General features: G+C 46.5%; 1 protein-coding gene across 8 annotated transcripts in view; it reads right to left on the reverse strand.

The window, feature by feature from the left end:
- LOC119956443 (ankyrin repeat and fibronectin type-III domain-containing protein 1-like) overlaps positions 1-20724 on the reverse strand; it is a 320281-nt gene that overhangs the window by 67300 nt on the left and 232257 nt on the right. For all 8 annotated transcript variants that reach the window (XM_038783684.1, XM_038783685.1, XM_038783680.1 and 5 more), the window contains one exon: positions 11833-11930. In XM_038783684.1, coding sequence (XP_038639612.1) covers positions 11833-11930 — 98 coding nt within the window. The remainder of the gene's footprint in view (positions 1-11832; positions 11931-20724) is intronic.

Here is a 20724-nt window from a genome sequence, read left to right on the forward strand (position 1 = left end):
AATTACTAAAGTTCGACAGCGCCAGCCCGTCCTCCCCCCGTCTCCGCTCCAGCATCCCCTTTTTTACTCGCGGGGTCTTACCTGCCCAGACAAAGCCAGTGATTACCTTACTGACCTGTTTAAAGAACGACCGCGGAATAAAGATGGGGAGACACTGAAACACAACAGGAATCTCGGGAGCACCGTCATTTTCACTGTCTGCACCCTCCCAGCTAGTGAAAACGAGAGCATGTCCCACCTTCGGAAATTTTCCTTCATTTGGTCTACTAGTCGGGCCAGATTTAAATATGGTAGCCGTTCCCATTCCAGCGCCACCTGGATGCCGACCACCCTACCACCCTAAATGGCAGCTCCCCCAATCGCCTCTCCTGCCCCCTTGCCTGGATCACGAACATCTCACTTTTCCTCATGTTCAATTTATAACCAAAAACCGGCCAAATTCCACCAGAATCCTCAGAATTTCTTCCATCCCTTCTAGTGGGTCTGAAACATATAGGAGCAGGTCATCTGCGAGACCCTACGTTCCACTTCCCCCGGACCAGTCCTTTCCAGCCCCTTGAGGCTCTATGGTCAGCGCAAACAGCAGTGGGGAGAGGGGGGCACCCCTGTCTCATCCCCCGGTGCAGCCTGAAATAGTCGTATATTGACCTGTTCGTCCGTGTGCTCGCCATGGGGGCCTGATACACCAGTCTGACCCAGTCAATGAAGCCCCATCCAAATCCAAACCGCCCTAGTACCTTCCATAGATATTCCCATTCCACCCAATCAAATTCCTTCTCTGCGTCCATTGCGACCACTACCTCCACGTCCCTACTCTCTGGGGGCACCATGATCACATTTAACAACCTTCTTACGTTGGCCGCCAACTGCCTACCCTGAACAAAATCCGTCTGGTCCTCCCCAATCACGTCCGGAACGCAGTCTTCGATCCGAGAGAACAAGATTTTGGCCAACAGTTTGGCGTCTACATTTAGTAGGGAGATCGGTCTGTTGGACCCGCATAACTCTGGGTCCTTATCCCATTTAAGGATCAGTGAGATAGTGGCCTGTGACACCATCGGGGGAAGCCCCCCTCTCTCCCTTTCCTCATTAAATGTCCTCGTCAGCAGCGACCCCAATATCCCAGAGAACTTTTTATAAAACTCCACTGGGCACCCGTCCGGCCCAGGCATCAGACCATCTGCTATTTCCTCCAATCAATCGGGGCCCCCCGCCCTTCTATCAACCCCTCGTCCACCTTCGGGAAATTCAGCCCCCCTAAAGATTGCCTCATCCCCTCCGGCCCAGCTGGGGGTTCCAATTCATACAGCCTACCGTAAAACTCCTTAAACGCCTTATTAACCCCTGCTGAATCTCCAACCAGGTTCCCGTCCCCGTCCCATACTTTCCCAATCTCCATAGCTGCCTCCCGCTTTCTAAGCTGCCCCGCAAGCATTCTGCTGGCCTTCTCTCCGTATTCATAAATTGCCCCCCTCGCCTTTCTCAGCTGCTCCACCGCCTTCCCTGTAGTTAACAAGCAAACTCCACCTGTAGCCTCCGTCGCTCCCTGGGAAGCCCTACATCTGGGGTCTCCGCATACCTCCTGTCGACCTGCAGTATCTCCTTTATCAGTTGGTCTGTCTCTATTCTGTCTGCCTTTTCCCTGTGGGCCCCTATCGAGATCAGCTCACATCTAACCACCGCCTTCAATGCCTCCCAGACCACTGCCGCCGAAACTTCCCCCGTGTCGTTAACTTCCAGGTAGTTCTGAATACATTTCCTCAGCCGCCCACACATCTCCTCATCAGCTAAAAGTCCCACGCCCAGTCTCCAGTGCGGGCGTTGGCCATCCTCCTTGCTCACCTGTAGGTCAACCCAGTGCGGGCGGGGCATGATCTGAGATTGTGATCGCCGAATACCCAATGCCCACTACCCTGGGTCAATACCCTAGCCCTGGGTCAATGACTACGTTAAAGTCCCCCCATGACCAACTTGTGCAAATCCAGGTCCGGGATCTTCCCCAGCATCCTCTTTATAAACTCCACATCATCCCAATTTAGCACATACACATTCACGAGTATCTCTAGCCGCCCCTCCAGCTTCCCACTAACCATAATGTAACGGTCTCCCACATCCGCAACTATTCTTCCCGCCTCGAATGACACTCGTTTGTTGATCAGGATCGTGACCCCTCTAGTATTAGAGTCCCCTCTAGTATTAGAGTCCAGTCCCAAGTGAAAAACCTGTCCGACCCATCCCTTCCTTAATCCAATCTGATCAGTTACTCTAAGGTGCGTCTTCTGTAACATTACCACATCCGCCTTCTGTCCCCTCAAATGCGCAAACACGCATGCCCTCTTAACTGACCCATTTAGCCCCCTTACGTTCCATGTGATCAGCCTGGTTGGGGGGCTTATTGCCCCACCCCCGCCGATCAGCCAGAACCTTTCTTGGGCCAGTCTCCAGCCCATGCCCCACACATCCGCCGCCTGCCCACAGGCAGCCTCCATCCTTGACCTCCTTTCTGTCCCACAGCAAAAGTCCCTCCTCGTCAGCAGAACATTTCCTCCCTCCCCCCCTAGTAACAGCAAACATAACATCTGCTCACCCCCACTGTGCTTCAGTGAGCTAGCCCGCCCGGCTAGCTGGGTGGCCCCGCCCATGGCGCCAGACATTTTCCCACCTATTGTTCCCTCCCCCCCTCCCCTGATACACATATGCAAAAGAAAAACAGTCCCAACACAATTGCCTGAAAGAAACACACAAAAAATAAATCGAACAGAAGATCCAACATCAAACATTCACACCTCCATTCCCCATCGGTGCTAATGCAAACTTTAACTCACACAGTTCTGTAACAGGCCCCAAATCAATACAGAAGGCATTACAAATAACGTTCGAAAAACAAGATTATTTTTTTTAAACATGAGTGTTGCAGCAAAGTTCAAAGCTCTCAGTCCGTCACCAGCCCTTTCCTTCTGGCGAAGTCCATCGCTTCCTCGGGCGACTCAAAATAAAAATGTTGCTCCTCATACGTGACCCAAAGACGGGCGGAATACAGCAGTCCAAACTTAACCTTTTTCTTGAAAAGGGTCGATTTTATCTGGTTAAACCCTGCTCTTCTCCTGGCATTATCCGCACTCAGATCCTGGTAGATGTGCAGGATGCTGTTCTCCCATTTACAGCTCCACGTCTGCCTGGCCATCCATAAAATATGCTCCTTGTCCAGATGCCTGTGGAATCTCACCACGATTGCCCTCGGGGTGGGGGGGGGGGGGCACACATGGCTTCTTTGCAAGCGCTCTGTGATCCCTGTTCACCTCCAAGGGCCGGGGGAACGTCCCATCCCCCATTAACTTCTTGAACATGCCCGCTATGTATTCCCCTTCGTCCGTTCCTTCGGACTCCTCCGGGAGACCAACAATTCTCAAGTTCTGCCGGTGGGACCTATTCTGTAGGTCCTCCACCTTCAACAGGAGCCTTTTCTGCTGGTCTCTCAGCATCCCCATATCCAGCTCCACTGCTGTTTGATGTTCCTCCTGCTCAGTCAGCGCCTTCTCCACTTTCTGGATCGCCCGGTCTTGAGCATCCAGTCTAAGTTCCAGCCGCGCAATCGATTCCTTAATTGGGTCCAAGCAGTCCTGCTTCTGCTTGGCAAAGCCCTCCTGGATATATTGCATCAGCTGCTCTGTTGACCGCTGGTTCATCAAGCCAGAACCCCGGTCGTCCGTCATGCTCACTCCCGCTGCAGCTTCAGCCCAAGTCTTCTCTGTTCACCTATTTCTTCCTTTGCGAGCACTTCTGGTCCTCCTCTCCATGCACTGTTGTAGGAATCCACGTCACAATTGCGTCCACCATCAATTTATCAAATCAAATCCGATAAAAAAACGGGGGAAAATGTCCAAAGGTCGGACCCGAGCGGGAGCCACCAAATGTGCTACCTACTCCTTTATAGCCGCCACCGGAAGTCAGGGTAGCCCTGATTAACCTCCAAGAACTGGAACCAAATTATTTCTGCTAGGTAAGAACTGAGCTGATTTAGAGTTTTCCTCCTGACTCCGATTAACTTCAATTTTGCTAGGGCTAACCACTGCACCACCATGCCGCCTCTGGTAAACATTAGAAATAAGGTATAGTTTTAAGTGAGTTTATCTCAATGTTTCTGTGCCTGGAAGGGTTGGATTCATGCTGGACAAAGTTGTTTGTATGTGTGGAGGTTGGTTAAGTTCGAACTGTGTTTTTATTGTGCTTAGAGAGGGCTATGGTGTGAAGAAAAAATAAAAGTGTATGGGAGCTGCTTAGCCACTGGGACTTTGTAAGGTAGAGAAGCTTTTAAGTTTGAATTTAGCCCCCGGGGAGGCGCTGGCATCGCGGTATTGTAATGGACTAGTAAACCAGAGACTCAGAGTAATGCTCTGGGGATCCATGTTCAAATCCCACCACTGCAGATGGTGAAATTTGAATTCAATAAAAATCTGGAATTAAATGTCTAATGATGTTGATTATGTGAAAACCCATTTGGTTCACTAATGTCCTTTAGGGAAGGAAATCTGCTGTCTTTACCTGGTCTGGCCTACGTGTGACACCAGACCAACAGGATTATGGTTGACTCTTAACTGTCTCCTCAAGGGTAATTAGGGAGGGGCAATAAATGCTCGCACAGTCTGCAATACCCATGAATTAATTAAAAATAAATCCATTTAGAGATAGCTAGTGAGAGAGAAGGCAGTTCACACAGCTCTGCTAGAAGAAGGTTTTGAAGGCTAGAGAGAGAACATCTCTTTCAGCTAGAAGAAAAGCCATACCATGGAGAAATGGTGAAGAAACCTAGTGCAGAGATCTAAAGAGCCTTCAGTAAAGGAAACCAGAGAAATGAAGAGAATATTCCAAGAAGTCCGAGGATAAAGGTACGAGAACAAGAGCACTGTTCAGTAAAGATAAACCGAGCTGAGAAAAAGGGTGAAACACGCAAAAGATATCTAAAGTTATTTACAGGTTTGAAAACTACAGCCTGTGGAACATGAGTTGAAATAGCTATGGAAATCGGTGGCTGGATCTTGGAGTTTGAGTAAAAGCAGTTAGGACAAGAAAAATCGTGGTGTAAAATCCTGGAATATATTCGCTGTTAGAACTGGCATGGAAGCTTTGTTTAAAAGTATTTGGAATAGCAGGTCTGAATTTCAAATGCAAACTACAAAGGGAAAGCGTAATTAAAAGTGAAGATTTTTGGGCAGCACGGTGGCCTAGTGGTTAGCACAACCGCCTCCAGGCGCTGAGGTCCCAGGTTCGATCCCGGCTCTGGGTCACGGTCCGTGTGGAGTTTGCACATTCTCCCCGTGGGGGAGCATTTTGGAGATAGTGACCACAATTCTGTGACTTTCACTTTAGTAATGGAGAGGGATAGGTGCGAGCAACAGGGCAAGGTTTACAATTGGGGGAAGGGTAAATACAATGCTGTCAGACAGGAATTGAAGTGCAGAAGTTGGGAACATAGGCTGTCAGGGAAGGACAGAAGTGAAATGTGGAACTTGTTCAAGGAACAGGTACTGCGCGTTTTTGATATGTATGTCCCTGTCAGGCAGCGAAGAGATGGTCGAGTGAGGGAACCATGGTTGACAAGAGAGGTTGAATGTCTTGTTAAGAGGAAGAAGGAGACTTATGTAAGGCTGAGGAAACAAGGTTCAGACAGGGCGCTGGAGGGATACAAGTTAGCCAGGAGGGAACTGAAGAAAGGGATTAGGAGGGCTAAGAGAGGGCATGAAAAATCTTTAGCGGGTAGGATCAAGGAAAACCCCAAGGCCTTTTACACATATGTGAGAAATATGAGAATGACTAGAGCGAGGGTAGGTCCGATCAAGGACAGTAGTGGGAGATTGTGTATTGAGTCTGAAGAGATAGGAGAGGTCTTGAACGAGTACTTTTCTTCAGTATTTACAAATGAGAGGGGCCATATTGTTGGAGAGGACAGTGTGAAACAGATTGGTAAGCTCGAGGAGATACTTGTTAGGAAGAAAGATGTGTTGGGCAGTTTGAAAAACTTGAGGATAGACAAGTCCCCCGGGCCTGACGTGATCTATCCAAGGATTCTATGGGAAGCAAAAGATGAAATTGCAGAGCCATTGGCAATGATCTTTTCGTCCTCACTGTCAACAGGGGTGGTACCAGGGGATTGGAGAGTGGTGAATGTCATGCCCCTGTTCAAAAAAGCGAATAGGGATAACCCTGGGAATTACAGGCCAGTTAGTCTTACTTCGGTGGTAGGCAAAGTAATGGAAAGGGTACTGAGGGATAGGATTTCTGAGCATCTGGAAAGACACTGCTTGATTAGGGATAGTCAGCACGGATTTGTAAGGGGTAGGTCTTGCCTTACATAAGAACATAAGAACTTAAGAACTAGGAGCAGGAGTAGGCCATCTGGCCCCTCGAGCCTGCTCCGCCATTTAATCATGGCTGATCTTTTGTGGACTCAGCTCCACTTTCCGGCCCGAACACCATAACCCTTAATCCCTTTATTCTTCAAAAAACTATCTATCTTTACCTTAAAAACATGTAATGAAGGAGCCTCAACTGCTTCACTGGGCAAGGAATTCCATAGATTCACAACCCTTTGGGTGAAGAAGTTCCTCCTAAACTCAGTTCTAAATCTACTTCCCCTTATTTTGAGGCTATGCCCCCTAGTTCTGCTGTCACCCGCCAGTGGAAACAACCTGCCCGCATCTATCCTATCTATTCCCTTCATAATTTTAAATGTTTCTATAAGATCCCCCCTCATCCTTCTAAATTCCAACGAGTACAGTCCCAGTCTACTCAACCTCTCCTCATAATCCAACCCCTTCAGCTCTGGGATTAACCTAGTGAATCTCCTCTGCACACCCTCCAGCGCCAGTACGTCCTTTCTCAAGTAAGGAGACCAAAACTGAACACAATACTCCAGGTGTGGCCGCACTAACACCTTATACAATTGCAACATAACCTCCCTAGTCTTAAACTCCATCCCTCTAGCAATGAAGGACAAAATTCCATTTGCCTTCTTAATCACCTGTTGCACTTGTAAACCAACCTTCTGTGACTCATGCACTAGCACACCCAAGTCTCTCTGAACAGCGGCATGCTTTAATATTTTATCGTTTAAATAATAATCCTGTTTGCTGTTATTCCTACCAAAATGGATAACCTCACATTTGTCAACATTGTATTCCATCTGCCAGACCTGAGCCCATTCACTTAACCTATCCAAATCCCTCTGCAGACTTCCAGTATCCTCTGCACTTTTCGCTTTACCACTCATCTTAGTGTCATCTGCAAACTTGGACACATTGCCCTTGGTCCCCAACTCCAAATCATCAATGTAAATTGTGAACAATTGTGGGCCCAACACGGATCCCTGAGGGACACCACTAGCTACTGATTGCCAACCAGAGAAACACCCATTTATCCCAACTCTTTGCTTTCTATTAATTAACCAATCCTCTATCCATGCTACTACTTTACCCTTAATGCCATGCATCTTTATCTTATGCAGCAACCTTTTGTGTGGCACCTTGTCAAAGGCTTTCTGGAAATCCAGATATACCACATCCATCGGCTCCCCGTTATCTACTGCACTGGTAATGTCCTCAAAAAATTCCACTAAATTAGTTAGGCATGACCTGCCTTTAACGAACCCATGCTGCGTCTGCCCAATGGGACAATTTCTATCCAGATGCCTCGCAATTTCTTCCTTGATGATAGATTCCAGCATCTTCCCTATTACCGAAGTTAAACTCACTGGCCTATCATTTCCTGCTTTCTGCCTACCTCCTTTTTTAAACAGTGGCGTCACGTTTGCTAATTTCCAATCCACCGGGACCACCCCAGAGTCTAGTGAATTTCGGTAAATTATCACTAGTGCATCTGTAATTTCCCTAGCCATCTCTTTTAGCACTCTGGGATGCATTCCATCAGGGCCAGGAGACTTGTCTACCTTTAGCCCCATTAGCTTGCCCATCACTCCCTCCTTAGTGATAACAATCCTCTCAAGGTCCTCACCTGTCATAGCCTCATTTCTATCAGTCGCTGGCATGTTATTTGTGTCTTCCACTGTGAAGACCGACCCAAAAAACCTGTTCAGTTCCTCAGCCATTTCCTCATTTCCCATTATTAAAACTCCCTTCTCATCCTCTAAAGGACCAATATTTACCTTAGCTACTCTTTTTTGTCTTATATATTTGTAAAAACTTTTACTGTCTGTTTTTATATTCTGAGAAAGTTTACTCTCATACTCTATCTTACTCTTCTTTATAGCTTTTTTAGTAGCTTTCTGTTGCCCCCTAAAGATTTCCCAGTCCTCTAATCTCCCAGCAATCTTTGCCACTTTATATGCTTTTTCCTTCAATTTGATACTCTCCCTTATTTCCTTAGATATCCACGGTCGATTTTCCCTCTTTCTTCCGTCCTTCCTTTTTGTTGGTATAAACCTTTGCTGAGCACTGTGAAAAATCGCTTGGAAGGTTCTCCACTGTTCCTCAACTGTTCCACCATAAAGTCTTAGCTCCCAGTCTACCTTAGCTAGTTCTTCTCTCATCCCCTTGTAATCTCCTTTGTTTAAACACAAAACACTAGTATTTGATTTTACTTTCTCACCCTCCATCTGTATTTTAAATTCCACCATATTGTGATCGCTCCTTCCGAGAGGATCCCTAACTATGAGATCATGAATCAATCCTGTCTCATTACACAGGACAAGATCTAGGACCGCTTGTTCCCTCGTAGGTTCCATTACATACTGTTCTAGGAAACTATCGCGGATACATTCTATAAACTCCTCCTCACGGTTGCCTTGACCGACCTGGTTAAACCAATCGACATGTAGATTAAAATCCCCCATGATAACTGCTGTACCATTTCTACATGCATCAGTTATTTCTTTGTTTATTGCCTGCCCCACCATCTCGTTACTATTTGGTGGCCGATAGACTACTCCTATCAGTGACTTTTTCGCCTTACTATTCCTGATTTCCACCCAAATGGATTCAACCTTATCCTCCATAGCACCGATGTCATCCCTTACTATTGCCCTGATGTCATCCTTAAATAACAGAGCAACACCACCTCCCTTACCATCCACTCTGTCCTTCCGAATAGTTTGATACCCTCGGATATTTAACTCCCAGTCGTGACCATCCTTTAACCATGTTTCAGTAATGGCCACTAAATCATAGTCATTTACGATGATTTGTGCCACCAACTCATTTACTTTATTCCGAATACTACGAGCATTCAGGTAAAGTACACTTATGTTGGTTTTTTTACCTCTGTTTTGAATCTTAACATCTCCAGTTTTATTCCTTTTGTTAAGACTTACAAGTCTTATTTACTTCTTTGAGGAGATGACCAAGCATGTGGATGAAGGTAAAGCAATTGATGTAGTGTACATGGATTTTAGTAAGGCATTTGATAAGGTTCCCCATGGTAGGCTTATGCAGAAAGTAAGGAGGCATGGGATAGTGGGAAATTTGGCCAATTGGATAACGAACTGGCTAACCAATAGAAGTCAGAGAGCGGTGGTGGATGGCAAATATTCAGCCTGGAGCCCAGTTACCAGTGGCGTACCGCAGGGATCAGTTCTGGGTCCTCTGCTGTTTGTGATTGTCATTAATGACTTGGATGAGGGAGTTGAAGGGTGGGTCAGTAAATTTGCAGACGATACGAAGATTGGTGGAGTTGTGGATAGTGAGGAGGGCTGTTGTCGGCTGCAAAGAGACATAGATAGGATGCAGAGCTGGGCTGAGAAGTGGCAGATGGAGTTTAACCCTGACAAGTGTGAGGTTGTCCATTTTGGAAGGACAAATATGAATGCGGAATACAGGGTTAACGGTAGGGTTCTTGGCAATGTGGAGGAGCAGAGAGATCTTGGGGTCTATGTTCATAGATCTTTGAAAGTTGCCACTCAAGTGGATAGAGCTGTGAAGAAGTCCGATGGTGTGCTAGCGTTCATTAGCAGAGGGATTGAATTTATGAGCCGTGAGGTGATGATGCAGCTGTACAAAACCTTGGTACGGCCACATTTGGAGTACTGTGTGCAGTTCTGGTCGCCTCATTTTAGGAAGGATGTGGAAGCTTTGGAAAAGGTACAAAGGAGATTTACCAGGATGTTGCCTGGAATGGAGAGTAGGTCTTACGAGGAAAGGTTGAGGATGCTCGGCCTTTTCTCATTAGAACGGAGAAGGATGAGGGGCGACTTGATAGAGGTTTATAAGATGATCAGGGGAATAGATAGAGTAGACAGTCAGAGACTTTTTTCCCGGGTGGGACAAACCATTACAAGGGGACATAAATTTAAGGTGAATGGTGGAAGATATAGGGGGATGTCAGAGGTAGGTTCTTTACCCAGAGAGTAGTAGGGGCATGGAATGCACTGTCTGTAGAAGTAGTTGAGTCGGAAACATTAGGGACCTTCAAGCGGCTATTGGATAGGTACATGGATTACGGTAGAATGATAGAGTGTAGATTAATTTGTTCTTAAGGGCAGCATGGTAGCATTGTGGATAGCACAATTTCTTCACAGCTCCAGGGTCCCAGGTTCGATTCCCGGCTGGGTCACTGTCTGTGCGGAGTCTGCACATCCTCCCCGTGTGCGCGTGGATTTCCTCCGGGTGGTCCGGTTTCCTCCCACAGTCCAAAGATGTGCAGGTTAGGTGGATTGGCCATGATAAATTGCCCTTAATCTCCAAAATTGCCCTTAGTGTTGGGTGAGGTTACTGGATTATGGGGATAGGGTGGAGGTGTTGACCTTGGGTAGGGTGCTCTTTCCAAGAGCTGGTGCAGACTCGATGGGCTGAATGGCCTCCTTCTGCACTGTAAACTCTATGATAATCTATGATTTATCTAGGACAAAGGTTCGGCACATCGTGGGCCGAAGGGCCTGTTCTGTGCTGTATTTTTCTATGTTCTATGTTCTAATTCTATATATGGGCTAACCTAGAGAAACTCCTCAGGACCCATTGCATTGACTAAGTGGTGGTAGATAGGGGTGGGGAACTCACCAACGGAGCCAGGTAGAAACTCCAAGCCAAATACGCCTGAAATGGTAGAAACATTTCCATTAGGTTATACCTGATGTTTACTTTTCTCACAACCTCTGTACAGTATAAAAGTGTTCATTCTGTTCGACCTATATTCGATAAAACTAAAATACCCATTTGGAGAACTTGCACACATTTACATATCAAAAATGATATACTGTACACATTTCTTCAAAATGCCACGTCAACTTTCACACTTTCATAGAATCGCTACAGTGCAGAAGGAGGTCATTCGGCCCATCGAGTCTGCACCGACCCTCTGAAAGAACACTCCACCTCGGCCCACTCCTGCATTCCAACCCTGTTACCCCACAAATTGATCATGGTCAATCCACCTAACCTGCACACCTTTGGACTGTGGGAGGAAACTGGAGCACCCGGAGGAAACCCACGCAGACACGGGGAGGATGTGCAAACTCCACACAGACAGACACCCGAAGCCAGAATCGAACCCAGGTCCCTGGCGCTGTGAGGCAGCAGTGCTGACCACTGCAGATATCATAGTCCAGTGTATCCGTGGGCTGTAAGTGATGCAACATTTGATTTGTGAGTAGATTTTAAAAGATATACAGAAATGAATTGTAGATTAAAGGTTGTAGGGCAAAGAGATTTGAAGCTCTGGTTCTTCATAATGTGAATGTCAGCCAATCAGATCCAGTTTTCTGTGAGGTGAAAGTGCCCATGAATGGTTACCAAAGAACAGTCACGTTGAACCTTCAGGTGGTTAGGGCTTGGAATCTGAATTTGCAGTTTCAAACACAAGACAGAAATGTACGGTGCTGCCACTAACCGTATTGAGGCCTTCGATTGCATACTGCAGCTTCTTCAAGTCCTCGACAATAGCAACTCCAACTCTGGATTCAAAGGTTTCGGAGTGACTCCACTCCGCTGAAAGAGATAGACACATTGAGATTGTCAATCTTGGAAATCCTCTAGCTGTCACCACTCCACCCACCCCCTTCCAGTGAAGCGTTCGTCAACTTATTTCCATCTTTCTCACATTCGTGGAGTGTCCTACATTTTAAGCTTTCTAAACTGAACCATACATATTGATTCCAAGTATAAAGCATCTCAGAGCACAGGATGAGGAATTATCATCATACACATACATGCACACACATCATAGTCACACCCTCTCACATCTGCTCAGACACACACTACATGCACGCAAACATGATCATGCACATTTCCACGGTTCCGGGGTTTAGATGTTTCAGTAAGATTAGGGAAGGTGGTAAAAGAGGTGGAGGAGTATCATTGTTAATCAAGGACAGTATAATGGCTGCAGAAAGGCAGTTTGAGGAAGATCTGCCCACTGAGGTAATGTGGGCTGAAGTTAGAAATAGGAAAGGAGAGGTTACTTTGTTTGGAGTTTTCCAAAGGCCCACAAACAGTAACAGATGTGGAGGAAAAGATCGCAATGCAGATTTTGGATAGGTGCGGTAGTCACAGGGTAGTTGTCATGGGTGACTTTAACTTTCCAAATATTGATTGGAACCACTATAATTCGAATAGTTTGGATGGGGCTGTTTTTATCCAGTGTGTGCAGGAGGGTTTCCTCACAGAATATGTGAATAGACCGACAAGAGGCAGGGCCACATTGGATTTGGTACTGGGTAATGGGCCAAGGTTTGGTTGTGGGAGAGCACTTTGGAGATAGTGACCACAATAGGGGCTGGTTTAGCTCAGGGCTAAATCGCTGGCTTTGAAAGCAGACCAAGGCAGGCCAGCAGAATGCTTCAATTCCCGTACCAGCCTCCCCGAACAGGCGCCGGAATATGGCGATTAGGGGCTTTTCACAGTAACTTCATTTGAAGCCTGCTTGTGACAATAAGCAATTTTCATTCATTTCAATTCGGTGACTTTCACTATAGAAATGGAGAGGGATAGGAACATACGGCAGGGCAAGGCTTATAACTAGGGGAAGGGTAATTAAGAACATAAGAACTACGAGCAGGAATAGGCCATCTGGCCCCTCGAGCCTGCTCCGCCATTCAATGAGATCATGGCTGATCTTTTTTGGACTCAGCTCCAATTTTCGGCCCGAACACCTTAATCCCTTTATTCTTCAAAATTACGATGCAATTAGGCAAGAATTGGGGAGCATAAGATGGAAACAGGAACTGTCAGGGATAGGCACAATTGAGATGTGGAGCTTGTTCAAAGAGCAAATACTGCGTGTCCTTGATATGTATGTCCCTGTCAGGCAGGGAGGAAATGGTCGAGTGAGGGAACCATGGTTTACAAAAGAGGTTGAATGTCTTGTCAAGAGGAAGAAGGGGGCTTATGTAAGGATGAGAAAAGCAGGTTCAGTTAGGACACTTGAGAGATGCAAGATAGCTGGGAAGGAGCTCAAGAAAGGGCTTAGGAGAGCTAGGAGGGGGCATGAGAAGTCCTTGGTGGGTAGGATCAAGGAAAACCCCAAGGCTTTTTACACTTATGTGAGGAATAAAAGAATGACCAAGGTGAAGTTAGGGCCGGTCAAGGACAGTAGTGGGAACGTATGCATGGAGTCTGAAGATATAGGAGAGGCCCTAAATGAATACTTTTCTTCAGTGTTCACAAAAGAGAAGGGCCATGTTGTTGAGGAGGATAGTGCGATACAGGCTGGTAGGCTGGAGGAGGTAAATATTTGGAAGGAAGATGTGTTAGAAATTTTGAGAAGCCTGAGGATAGATAAGTCCCCTGGGCTTGATGGGATATATCCTAGGATTCTTTGTGAGACGAGGGATGAGATTGCAGAGCCTTTGGCTTTGATCTTTGTGTCCTCAGTGTCTACAGAAATAGTGCCAGAAGACTGGAGACAGGCGAATGTTGTCCCCTTGTTCAAGAAAGGGAATAGGTATAACCCGGGGAATTATCGGCCGGTTAGTCTCACTTCGGTCATAGGTAAATTATTGGAAAGGGTCCTGAGGGATAGGATTTATGATCATTTGGAAAGATACAGCATAATCCAGGATAGTCAGCACAGATTTGTGATGGGTAAGTCTTGCCTCACAAGTTTAACTGTATTCTTTGAAGAGGTAACTAAGTACATAGATGAAGGTAGAGTAGTTGATGTCGTACACATGGATTTTAGTAAGGCATTTGATAAGGAGCCCCTTGGTTGGCTCATGCAGAAAGTAAGGAAGTGTGGGATAAAGGGAAATTTGGCCAATTGGATAAGTAACTGGCTATCACATAGAAGACAGAGGGTGGTGGTGGATGGAAAATTTTCATCCTGGAGCCCAGTTACCAGCGGTGTACCACAGGGATCAGTGTTGGGTCCTCTGCTATTTGTGATTTTTATCAATGACTTGGATGATGGAGTTGAAGGTTGGGTTAGTAAATTTGCTGATGACACCAAGATTGGTGGAGTAGTGGATAATGTGGAGAGCTGTTGTAGGCTGCAAAGAGACATTGATAGGATGCAGAGCTGGACTGAAAAGTGGCAGATGGAGTTTAACCCTGATAAGTGTGAGGTGATTAATTTTGGTCGGAGAAATTTGAATGTGGATTACAGGGTTAATGGCAGGGTTCTGAGGAATGTGGAGGAACAGAGAGATCTCGGAGTTCATGTCCATAGATCTCTGAACGTTGCCACCCAAGTACATATAAATATATAGATATAGCTGTGAAGAAAGCCTATAGTGTGTTTGCATTTATTAACAGGGGGATTGAGTTTAAGAGTCATGACGTTATGCTGCAACTGTACAAGGCCTTGGTTACACCACATTTGGAGTATTGTGTGCAGTTCTGGTCACCTCATTATAGGAAGGATGTGGAAGCATTGGAAAGGGTGCAAAGGAGATTTACCAGAATGCTGCCTGGATTGGAGGGTAGGTCTTATGAGGAAAGGTTGAGGGAGCTAGGGCTTTTCTCTTTGGAGCGGATGGAGGATGAGAGGCGACTTAATAGAGGTTTATAAGATGATGCGGGGGATAGATAGAGCGGACGTTCAGAGACTATTTCCTCGGATGGATGTAGCTGTTACAAGGGGGCATAACTATAAAGTTCAGGGTGGGATATATAGGAGGGATGTCCGAGGTAGGTTCTTTACTCAGAGAGTGGTTAGGGTGTGGAATGCTGTGATAGTAGAGTCGGACACTTTCAGAACTTTCAAGCAATTATTGGATAGGCACATGGAGCCCACCAGAATGAAAGGGAGTGGGATAGCTTGATCTTGGGGCCTGTACATAACTCCCATCAGGATCTTTTTACCTTTGCGATTCCTCAACTCTACCCACAGAGATTCTATGCCTTCTGATCCTATATCGCTCTTTACTATCGATTTAACTTCATTCCTTACGAACAATGGTTTAGATGGAACCAGATGGAACCAGGAACCAGATGGAACCAATGGAACAGGGGCTGGTTTAGCTCACTGGGCTAAATCACTGGCTTTTAAAGCAGACCAAGCAGGCCAGCAGCATGGTTCGATTCCCGTACCAGCCTCCCCGGACAGGTGCTGGAATGTGGCGACTAGGGGCTTTTCACAGTAACTTCATTGAAGCCTACTCGTGACAATAAGCGATTTTCATTTTCATTTTAATTTCCACAATGCAACCCCGCCCCCTTTGCCCATCTGCCTGTCCTTTCGATAGGGCATATATCCTTGGATATTGAAATCCCAGCCCTGATCCCCTTGCAGCCACGTCTCTGTGATGCCCACAACGTCGTACCGGCCAATTTCAATGTGCGCAACAAGCTTAGTTACCTTGTTCCATATACTACGCGCATTTAGATACAACACCGTCAATCCTGCATTGGCCACCTTCCTTTTCATACTCTCCTCAGTCATTGTACCCTGTACTGTGGCCCTTTTTAATTTTTGACTATGGCTTCTCTGCCTTACACTTTCCCCCTTACTGCTTTTGTGTCTGGCCCCGTTTTACTTCCCTCTGACTTCCTACATCGGATCTCCGTTATGGGAGAAGGCAAGAGAATGGGGATGAGAAAAATATCAGCCATGATTGAATGGCCGAGCGGCCCAATATGGGCCTCACGGTAGCATGGTGGTTAGCATCAATGCTTCACAGCTCCAGGGTCCCAGGTTCGATTCCCGGCTGGGTCACTGTCTGTGTGGAGTCTGCACGTCCTCCCCGTGTGTGCGTGGGTTTCCTCCGGGTGCTCCGGTTTCCTCCCACAGTCCAAAGATGTGCGGGTTAGGTGGATTGGCCATGCTAAATTGCCCGTAGTGTAAGGTTAATGGGGGGATTGTTGGGTTACGGGGTTACGGGGTTACGTGGGTTTAAGTGGGGTGATCATGGCTCGGCACAACATTGAGGGCCGAAGGGCCTGTTCTGTGCTGTACTGTTCTATGTTCTATGGCTCCTATGTCTCATGGTCTTGTAGAAGGCACAAGTCAGGAGTGTGACGGAATACTCTCCACTTGCCTGGATGAGTGCAACTCCAACACCACTCAAGACGCTCGACACCATCCAGGACAAAGCAGCCGAATGTCTGTCCACCACCAACACAGAGTAGCAGCCATGTATGTCATCACAATGTTAGCAGAAGAAATTGCTATATGTGTCAGGATTGGTATAATAAAGATGTCTCAAAGTATTGTAATAGCACAGGTCAAGGGCAAACCAGCAGGCAAGGGGTTAAACATATACCAAGGGAAAACCAGCAAGCAAGGGGTTAAAGTCACCCACATTGGAAATGATTTAATCATCTCACAGAGGATTTGAATATGAAAAGGGAAACACAGGAGGCCCCAGTAAGTCTAAGGGATCCATTGTCCAACACATTTGCACCTCTTTGAGAAGTGAAATATGTTAAGCACAAACCCATGAGATTGTAAGGAAACATTGTATTCTTTAATTGTTTTCCCATTACGGGGATCATAAAATATGCATACTGATCACTTTGTATTGTTCCGAATGATTCAGTGACGTCAATACTTGCTTGTGACTCCAAAGAACTTTAAATATAAATGCATGTAATTCTGAGGAGAGGCAGAGCTGACTTTTGCGAGTTACAGGATAGTCGCAGAATCTATCTCTCCTGTGTGCACACAGTTTTTCCGAATTAAACGAAGTTTGACCAAGACCACGGGGTCGAGAACAGACTTTGAGGTTTTTCTTCCCTCCAACAACAAGATGCATGGCAGAAATTCACCAAGGCTCTTTGGGCAGCACCTTCCAAACCCATTACCATCTAGAAGGCCAAGGGCAGCAGATACCTGGGAACCCCACCACCTGGAGGCTCCCCTCCAAGTCACTCACCACCCTAACTTGGAAATCTATCGTCTGTTCCTTAACTGTCACTGGCTCAAAATCCTGGAACTCCCTCCCTAACAGCACAGTGAGTGTACCTCCACCATATGGATACCAAATGCAGCTTGAAAGGATACTTCAGTTCCCTGCTGCATTTACTGGGAACTGTGTGTGGAACAACTCAGGACAAGAGATTGTCAGTAGTGAGAGAATAATAGTCTCGACAAAAGGATGACACCTCGTTTCAGCTCCCTCCAGATTTAGATTTTCTTTGTGAAGAGGGGGTGGAGGAATTAACTTTAACAGGCAATATGTAGAGATTGTGAGAATTTGAAAGCATGTGCGGTAGGAAGGCATGGTGGGTCGCACTGCTGCTTCACAAGACCTGGGACCCGGTTTCAATTCCGACTTCGGGTGTATGTCTGTGCGGAGTCTGCACCTTCGCCCCGTGTCTGCGTGGTTTTCGTCCGGGTCCTCCAGTTTCCTCCCACAGTCCAAAGGTGTGCAGGTTAGGTGGGGTAATGCGGTTATGGGGATAGGGCGGTGGAGTGGGCCTAGGTAGGGTGCACTTTCAGAGGGTTGGTACAGACTTGATGGGCCGAATGGTCGCTTCCTGCACTGTAGAGATTCTATGTTCGGTTCAGGGTTAGGAAGATTGGAGCGTAGGAATAAAAATAAACTATTTTTCCTCATGTTTGATAGAACGTACAGTGCAGAAGGAGGCCAGTCGACACATAGAGTGCACTGGTCCTTGGAAAAGCACCCCACTTAAGCCCACACCTCCACCCTGTACCCGTAACTCAGTAACCCCACGTAACGTTTGTGGACAATAAGGGCAATTCAGCATGGCAAATCCACCTAACCTTCACATCTTTGGACTGTGGGAGGAAACCAGAGCACCCGGAGGAAACCCACATGGACATGAGGAGAACGAGCAGACTTCGCACAGACAGTGACCCAAGCCGGGAATTGAACCTGGGACCCTGGAGCTGTGAAGCAACAGTGCTAACCAATGTGCTATTGTGCAGCCCGAAATGTCTGCTCTGCCATTTAATGTGCTCGTGACTGGTCTATATTTTAACTCCATGCACTCACCTTCATTTTATAATCCTTAAAACACTTACTAAACAAAAGCTATCCGTTTCAGTTTGGAAACCTCCTGTTAACCCCCAGCTTTAACAGTTGTTTGTGGGAGGGATTCAATATTTCTACCATCCTTCAAACTGGAATGGTTGGGGGATGGGAAGCTCAGCAGGGTGACGAGGGAGAGAGAATCAAGGTCGAGTTCAGTTGCTGGTCAATGGTAACTCCCAGGATGTTGATAGTGGGGTATTCAATGATGGCGATGCCATTGAATATCAAGGGGCGATGGTTTGACTGTCTCTTATTGGAGTTGGCCATTGCCTGGTACTTATGTGGCATGAATGTTATTTGCCACTTGTCAGCCCAAGCCTGGATATTGTCCATGTCTTGCTGCATTTTCATGTGGACTCTTCAGTGTGTGAGGTCTGGAGCTGAGTGATCCAGACGGAACCCAAACTGAGCATCAGTGAGCAAGTTATTGCCGAGCAAGTGCCGCTTGATAGCACTATTGATGACTCCCTCCATCACTTTGCTGATGATGGAGAGTAGACTGATAGGGCTATAACTGCCGTGTAGGATTTGTCCTGCTTTTTGCATAAAGGATGCACCTGGGCAATTTTCCACATTGCCGGGTAGATGCCAGTGTTGTAGCTGCACTGGAACAGCTTGGCTAGGAGTTCTGGAGCACAAGTCTTCAGTCCTATTGCCGGAATATTGTCAGGGTCCATAGCCTTTGCAGTATCTGTGTTGTTCCTTGTGTCTTGAATGGTGTCGGTGTTCTTGTTATTTTAAGTAACCAATACATCATCCCATTGTGTTTGCATGGTTGAACCACTGGTGTTGACTGACATGGACTTTCTTCTGTGCTTGTGGTATCGATTTAGTGTGTCATCTGCCTTGAAAGCTGGTGTGCTTGCTTGTTCTGGAGCAGATGCGAGTTTGTGCGATTCATTGTCATCTCATGGCATGTTTGTAGTCTTGTCATTGCTTTGCAGTGTGCTGTGGCATGGTCCTTCATGTGCAGAGTTGTACCATTTTGTACAAGTCGTTGTTTCATTGCTGTTGTTTCTGTCATTCCTGTCTTTGTTGTTTTCATTGCCGTTCTTGTTGCTGTTTTTGTCGTTTCTGTCTTTGTTGTTGTTGCTATCTTTGTTATGCTTGATGGAACCATCAATTCAGCGAACACGTGTAGTTGGATCTGAACAGAGGCTTTAATACACTTACAATAGAGCCAGCTTATTCGTCGTTGAACTTCAGGTGAAATGGCAGGCTGGCTCTAAGGCACTGATCTTTATACATCGGTCCCAGGGGGAGGAGTCAAGGGAGGAGCCCAGTACAAACTCTTGCGTACTCCCAAAGTGACTCCCCTGGTGGTTGGATAGTGCAACTGCACTTACAATGGGTAGATAACGAACATATATACATGGAGTGATATTGGCAACTATATATAGTGTGAATCACATTCACCACAATACTTCTTGTTGGTTTTGTCGTTGTGCTTGTAGTTTTTGTTGGTGCTGTTGTTGTTCTTGTTTCTGCAGTGCTTCTTGCGATTTTTGTTGTTCTTATCGCGCTTCATGTTGCTTTTGTTCTTGCTGTTGTTGTTCTCGTTTCTGCTGTGCTTCTTGTGGCTTTTGTTTTTCTTGTTATGCTCAATGAGTGTCCCGTGTGGATAATTTGAGTCATTGTCACAGTTATTGGTGCAAGTGCCCTTTGTGGAATCTGTTACATTGAACGTTTCGCCTCGAGAATGGTGAGAATGATCTGATGTTGCATTGATGCTGGTGACATCAGTCATTTGTGGTGGATTTGATTTCTCGTCTTTGCTTTCTTGGTGATCCTCTTCCGGAGTCAAAACCTTCATGATTTCAATTGACGTGGTCTCTCTGGACTCTTGGCGCTCCTCTTCTGGAGTCAAAATCTGCATGGTTTCTATTGGCGTGGTCTCTCTGGACTTTTGGGTGGCCCTATTCTGTGCCTCTGTACAGACAAGCTGAGAACTGTCAGTCTCGCTGTGATCCTGCACCTCCTGTATGTCGAGTGTGATCACCTTGTCACTGTTTTTGCATGCAGTGGGTAGATGTACATTGTCTTCTGCTTGATTATGTGAGCTTGGTAGACTTTCATAGTCTGCTTGCGCTTGCTCAGATACAGCAGGTTGACCTTCATGGTCTTGTTCATGCATGGTGTTTGCCAGGGACTGTTTGCTTGCTTCCCTTTTGGAGTCTTTCATCACTCTCACTGGGGAGCCTATCATCGCTCTCTCTGTGGAGTCTTTCTGTGCTCTCTGTGTGGCGTCGTCTTCGTCTTGGGTATTGCTGTCATCCAATGTATCGACGATCTGCCATGGCACCATGGTGTTGGATTCATCTACCACGAGTAGATTCGTGTTGAGC

The sequence above is a fragment of the Scyliorhinus canicula genome, chromosome 23 (assembly GCF_902713615.1).
Source record: "Scyliorhinus canicula chromosome 23, sScyCan1.1, whole genome shotgun sequence".
Lineage (NCBI taxonomy): Eukaryota > Metazoa > Chordata > Chondrichthyes > Carcharhiniformes > Scyliorhinidae > Scyliorhinus > Scyliorhinus canicula.